Source organism: Onychomys torridus, unplaced genomic scaffold (genome assembly GCF_903995425.1).
Source record: "Onychomys torridus unplaced genomic scaffold, mOncTor1.1, whole genome shotgun sequence".
Taxonomy (NCBI): domain Eukaryota; kingdom Metazoa; phylum Chordata; class Mammalia; order Rodentia; family Cricetidae; genus Onychomys; species Onychomys torridus.
The window spans coordinates 1-6,572 of record NW_023411790.1 but is presented as its reverse complement, the minus strand read 5'-3'; the positions used below and the strand labels follow the sequence as shown (position 1 = coordinate 6,572).

The following is a 6,572-nucleotide window of genomic DNA, read 5'->3' as shown; positions in this document are numbered from 1 at the left end:
ATATTGTGATATAACCAAGGAAATAGAATACAATTTAACAACTATTTTATTAATAAATGATACAATGAAAGAGAGGGAGGTAAATAACAAGAGTGGGTACTCCTTTAACAAAATAAATGCCAAGCTTACATCTGGATATTTAATATCTAGGCTCAGGTGCAGCTAGTCTCAAGTAAGGATTTTTGTCTCAGCAATCTTTGGTGTATACAAACTGCCTCCTCTCTGATTATCCTGGTTGTAATTCTCTCCATACTCCAAAACATTCTTTATTGGAGATGGTGTCTTCACCAATCAGTTCATTTTGGCATCAATGTGCACATAAACTACCAAACGTTGGGAGGTAAAGAAAGGAGGACAATGCCATAAATGACAGCAGTTCATTTTGATACCACAGGTCTTGCACTACAATTTCCATGATCATAATATAGAGGAGGTGCCCATCTGATTTTGAATGAAAAACTGAGGTAAATGACAGAGTTGGGTAGCAGGTGAGAACCTTCAGGTTCCTAATCTGAACATAAGTTTAAAATTACCTTGCAGAGGGAAGTCACTAAAAGACTCCTCCTGACAGATGTACACTTGTATGTGTCAATCTGTCTTTCTGATTCTACATGACACCTGTCCTCCATGATACTCATCATGTCTTAGTTTGTGGCACAGTTCCAAGCTATTTTGTTTATGAGGCATCAAAGTATATAGAAACCACATGTTTTGGACACCTTAGTGAAGTCCTATGCTCTGAATTTCTTTCTCAGAACCTAAGAGCAACCTACTCCTGTTCATGAGAAACAATGACAAAGTCTGGTCTTCTGGTCATAGACACAGCGCTGAAAACATTGAGGGCAGAATTCTGTTCCAAAGGACACTTTCTTGGGCTGTCTCTTGGATCTGAGTATATCCATGAGATCAGGACATAGTCTGGCAAATTTGTCAACTAGGATACTACCCCTTTCAGCATAGCATTCCAGTGGAGCAGGGTAGAACTCCTCAGTCAACTTGCTTAGGTTGGTCAAGCTTTGGAGAAGTTCCCTGAGGATAGGCATGGATAGGTCATTGTCATATAAATTGACCCTGGTTAGCTGGAGGCATTGGCTCAGGGCTGGCAGGAGGGCACTGAGATGAGAGTCTCCCATCCTGCAGTGCTCTAACTCCAGGCTCTGCAAAGTGTCTCCTACATTCTTGAGGAGAAAAAGCAGATGTGATGGACATAAGTTAAATAATGCTACACCAAAGAGGTTCAGGTTCTTCAAGTGGAAAAATCTCCAGCACTGGGATACTTGTTTCAAGTCTGACTGGGAGACCTGGCAGAGACTGATGGAAAGAGTCTCCAAAGGGCTCTTCACACATCTAGGAAAAAAAAAAACCAAGAGATTGGTTCTGTCACATGATATGGGAATGCATTTTAATATAATCCATCATAAAGGGAAGTCAGGAAAGGTATTCAAATTGGGCAGCAGCCTGGAAGCAGGATTAATACAGAGAGGCCATGCAGAAATGCTGCCTATTAGTTGGCTCTCCATATGCTGCTAACCCTGCCTTCTTAGAGAACACAGGATAACTAGCCCAGGAATGGCCCCATCACAGTAGATTGTGTCTTCCAACATTAGTCCCCAATTACAAGAAAAAGTCTTTAGGATTGACAAATCTGGTAAGGACACAACCAAGGAAGTCTAGTCACAAATGTTTCTAGTGACCTCTTGGCATTTGCCCTGCAGAATTCAATGGAGTCCTACCACCTCAAAATATCCTATGTCCATGACCTCAGTACATCAATCCATGAAAATGATCAGCAGCCCATTCCCTCCAAGTTCCTATCTACTCAGCCCAAAACTATCCTCAAAGCATCCTTTCATCCATGGGGAGATATAAATGGACAGTGGTTGCACCTAAAATCTTTGGCTAGGTTACTTTCCCAAAGCTATAAGGACAGAGATCCCCATGACACATATATAGGCATGACTCTTCCTCACCTTAGGACCCTATGCTCATTCCTCTTTCCTTGCCATCAGCATTAACAGGACCAAAAGGAAGTATACTCAACACACACAAAGAGTCTACATCTGTCCCACTAGTTCATCTACTAAAAACAAATTTCTCTTAAATTCTCTAACAACAGATCTTGACCCTGTTGATAAATGGTCATTGAAGTAACTGAGGTTTTGACAAATTAACTTGGAACCAAGACTATGCACAGATGTTGTAATGAGGCCATCATTCTGAAATTCACAGTGACACACTGATCTCAGGTGGTCACTGACCTCAATTTTACTAGAGGAAAGGATGCTGTGGTATGAAGCATAGGTCTTTATGCTTTCTTACCTGAACAACTGTATCATGAGCCCACTGGAAAAGTAGACACCATTCATGGAGAGATGCTGCAGACAGTTGAGTTTGGCGATCTGAGAAATGAACCTGGCAGCACACTTCTCCTCTTTGTTTGCCAAGGTATTTACAGCTTTGTTGGTGTTCATGTAAATGCGTGCTAGATGGAATCTTCTCAAATTTCTCATCTGTCCAAAGAAAGGTGCAAAATGACTCAGTGTGACCAGAGACCAGTTTGTGGATAGTTCCAGTTCCTCAATGTATTCTGGCTGGAAAGTTTTCAAGACCATGATGATAATGTCTAAAGGAGTCACACAGATTGACATCTTCATACAGCACAGCCTCACAGAACCTTTTCGCTTCTGGGCCCAGTGCAACAAGTATGCCTGCTCTTCATCCAGGTCGGCTCTTAGGTCAAAATCAGTGACCACCTTCAGGAGCCGCCTCACGGCATATCTAAAATGGCCATTCCCTGTGTGCTTCTGACTCAGGGTCCCTTTAGAGCAGTCTAAACCTTCTACTCCAGGCCATACATCCCAGAAGACATTGTGCACGTTTCTCAGGTCCAGCACTCGAAGCTTCGACCTTCTGGGAGGAGAAATAATGAAGTGTTACAAGCAAAGAAGAGAACCAACATAAAGCCAGCTTTCATTTCACTTCTCTGATGTTAGCAACACCTGTCAGCCTGAACTACATCTGGATGCTTCTCCAGCTTCTCTCCACTCAGTTACTATTGATTTCTATTCATGTTACTACTGGGGCTCCATCTGTACTGAGGTACCCTGTACTTTTGTATGGAGATTATATTCTTACTTAAAATATAAATAGAGTCTTCTGCTTCTACCAACATTAAATTGGAGAACCTCAGAAGCCTCCAAACCACCACTGACCCAATTTTAATTGACTCCACTGTTTCTATACCAGTAACACAGTGACCCCCATTGTATTTTCCCTTAGCCATACCTGAAGTGAGCCTTGTCTGTCAACATGATGTCTACACCACTCAGTATAGCTTGCAATATCATCACATCAGAGACCTTCATCATTGATCCAACAGGGAGGCAGGCAAAGGGCCATACTGCCACCATTGCTGTCAGTATCTTCATATATCTGCACTTGAAGGCCTCCTTGAACAGGGATGGGAAGAACTCTGTGGGGAGCTGCTGCAGAACTGAGATGGCCAAAGCCTCATTGCTAAGCAGATTCTTCATTGCTAGTTCCAGGAGTGTAGGTGGTGCCTGAAAGCTCATTGCGATGGATCTTCAAGACAAAAGTACCTGGTAAAACATTCAGGAGTCAGATTCCATGCCATGTCTAGAATTCCTTAAGTTGCACCTCTCAGAGAAACAAACTCAGGCCAGAATCCCTGATCTAGCAATAGTCAAGAACTCAGTGTGTCTTCTTGTAATACCTGGTCATCTCAAACCCTCATCACCAGCATAATATGGGTTACCTCATCAGAACTGACTCAGATACAACTTAACCATTGTCCCTCCAGGTACCAAGCTATTCTCCTGTGATTCTCATTTGGAGAATTCAAATTTTCCCTTTGGAAAAACTATTCACAAGCATGCAATCCGACCAGCCTCTTGTAATGCCCAATAGATACTGATCACCTTTAAAATCCATTAAGAAAAGAGAGTTGTATATCACATGTACAAACCCAACCCTGATCTACATTCAATCTGCATGGCAAAGAATGCAGAGATTCTCACAAGTACCTGACATCTTGGACTTTTATGATCCTTTCTCCTCACCACTTCCCACTGTGACCCTACAACCCATTGAGATACTTCTATCTGATCGGGAGATTGATTGTACATCTGCTCAATCTGCTTTATGATTTTATCTTCTTAGGGTATGTTGACTAATCCATAGTTCCTTATGTGAAAACAAAAATACTCAAAGCAAGCAGAATTTGAGGAGCCTTTAATGTTCTGATTGATTGAATTATTTTTGCAGGTGTGATTACAAGCATGTATGTGTGTGTTGTGTTTTGTGCAAATTTTTTCCCATTATATAATATTACATATGACCTGTTTCAGCGTGTATGTTTAAGGTCTATGTTTATTTAAAGTCTATGTGTTTTAATGTGTATATTTTAGTAAACTCATTTTTTATCTTGACTGTTTTAGAGTGTGTACATTAGCATGTGTATGTACACTTTACTGTGAATCTCTATATTTTAGTGTATGTGTACTTATACTTTTGTATTTATTGTGTTTGTTTTGTTTGAAATTTCACTCCAGGCATCACTATTATTATGATAAAACTATCATCCAACTCACTGTATATTTTTCATTTAATCATGAAGTGTCTTTATTAGCTATTAATTAACTGACTTTTGGGAGGGCAGCTTCTGACCTGATAGATTGGCTGTCTAGACTAACTAGACTACTCAAGACAAATACAGAACACTAAACAAACTGATTAATTTTGGCCCTCATGATTGGTTGTTTCCTTTTCTGTTCTTTTTAAAGAGTCATGAGTACCCACTAAAGAATATTAACTATGCTAACTCTGAACTTGGATAAATAAGAAAGGCGAGGCTATCACCTCTCCACATACTTATTCAATATACCACTTGAAATTCTAGCCAGAGCAAAAAGACAACATAAGGAGATTAAGGGGATACAAATTGGAAAGGAAGAAGTAACACTTTCCCTATTTCCAGATAACATGAGAGTATACATGAGTGACCCGAAAAATTCAACCAAGGAACTGATATAACTTATAAACATCTTCAGGAACATAGCAGGATATAAGAGGAACTGAAAAAAAAATCAGTAGCCCTCCTATATACAATAGTCAAACAGGGTGAAAAGGAAATCAGAGATACATCACCTTTATAATAGCTACAAACAATATAAAATACCTTGGGGTTACTCTAACTAAGCATGTGAAGGACCTATATGACAAGAACTTTAAGTCACTGAAAAAAGAAATTGAAGGAGATATCAGGAAATGGAAAGATCTCCCATGCTCATGGATATGCAGGATTAACCTAATAAAAATGGACATTTGCATTCTACAGATTCCACGCAATCCCCATCAAACTACAAACAAAATTCTTCACAGATCTGGAAATAATACTCTACTTCAAATGGAAAACCAAAAAAACCCAGGACAGCCAAAAGAATCCAGTACAATAAAACAACCTCTGGAGACATCACCATCCCCAATCTCAAGCTCTACATTAGAGCTACCATAATAGTAAAAATAAAAAAACAGTTAGTTACTGGCATAAAAACCGACATGTGGACCAATGGAATCTAATAGAAGAACTTGACATTAACCCACACACCTATGATCTGGTATCTTCTGTTTTGTTCACCTTAATTATACCCACTAGGTCAGGCTAGTGTGTGTAACCAGAATCCTTTTTGCTTTTGTTTTTAAGTTTGTCTCTCAGACAATGTCATATCAAATAGTCAAGGCTAACACAACCCGCTTTTTAATTCTCAGCTCCCCGATCAGGTGACACTTGCATCTTGTGTTGTAGAAACTATTAGTGAATTCAAGAATATTTATAAATCACAGTTAAGAGAAAATATCAATTCAAACAACTGTAAAACTTAAACTCTGAAACATAATTTAAGAGATGACAAAGGATTAAAATATACATCCTAACTTGAAATCCAGGCTGCATCTAGGATGCTATATAGACCAAGAAGGAGCTGAAATTCAAGGCTATTCATGCCTATCTGATATCTGCCTCCAAAATACTTCAAAGGAATGGAACTACTAACAAGTAAATTCCAGTCTAATAGGCATTTTATTAAAACCACACCACACCAAGCAACACCTCACAAAACAAAACATAACACAATGAAACCAAATCAATCCTCAAATTCTGTTTTTCCCTTTTAAATGTAGGATCTTGACATGTAGCTGAATTCTTAGTAAGAACTCCTCAGCATGCACAAGTTCTCTTGATGGAGAGGTGTGACTTACCTTGACACTGGTGAGAGCTCCAGTTCCCAACAGGACCAGTCTGTGAGTGACTCCAGACTCTAGGACTGTGAGAGCTTTCTAAGGATCCTCTGGCCCTTTTATACTCCCTTTGCCTCATACCCTCTCTATGTTGCCCCACCTCCCAAGAGTATGCTTCCTTCTGATTGGGAGATTGAGTGTCTATCGAATTAATCCCCTTTGTGATTAATTTTCCTTAGTGTATTTTGATTGAATCAAAGCCTCTCACTTGTAATCAAAAATAGAAACCTAAGGAGAAATAGAAGAGATAAAGGATT

At 39.6% G+C, this 6,572-nt stretch overlaps 1 protein-coding gene across 1 annotated transcript; it reads right to left on the bottom strand.

Annotated features, from left to right (window-relative positions):
• Window positions 1-779: 779 nt before the first annotated feature.
• LOC118575351 (PRAME family member 12-like) lies at window positions 780-3,572 on the bottom strand. Its single transcript, XM_036175932.1, has 3 exons — window positions 3,286-3,572; window positions 2,320-2,910; window positions 780-1,347 (listed from the first exon to the last, which is right to left on the bottom strand). Exons 1-3 carry the CDS (start codon window positions 3,570-3,572, stop codon window positions 780-782), a joined length of 1,446 nt encoding a protein of 481 aa, XP_036031825.1.
• Between the last annotated feature and the right edge of the window lie 3,000 nt (window positions 3,573-6,572).

What these genes read in the sequence shown, in the direction of transcription:
- LOC118575351 (XM_036175932.1), bottom strand. Translation starts at nt 3,572, where the DNA reads ATGAGCTTTCAGGCACCACCTACACTCCTGGAACTAGCAATGAAGAAT. An exon ending in ACAGACAAGGCTCACTTCAG is followed by an intron (nt 2,911 to 3,285) that starts GTATGGCTAAGG and finishes TTCTCCTCCCAG; the next exon opens with AAGGTCGAAGCTTCGAGTGC. An exon ending in CTCATGATACAGTTGTTCAG is followed by an intron (nt 1,348 to 2,319) that starts GTAAGAAAGCAT and finishes TTTTTTTCCTAG; the next exon opens with ATGTGTGAAGAGCCCTTTGG.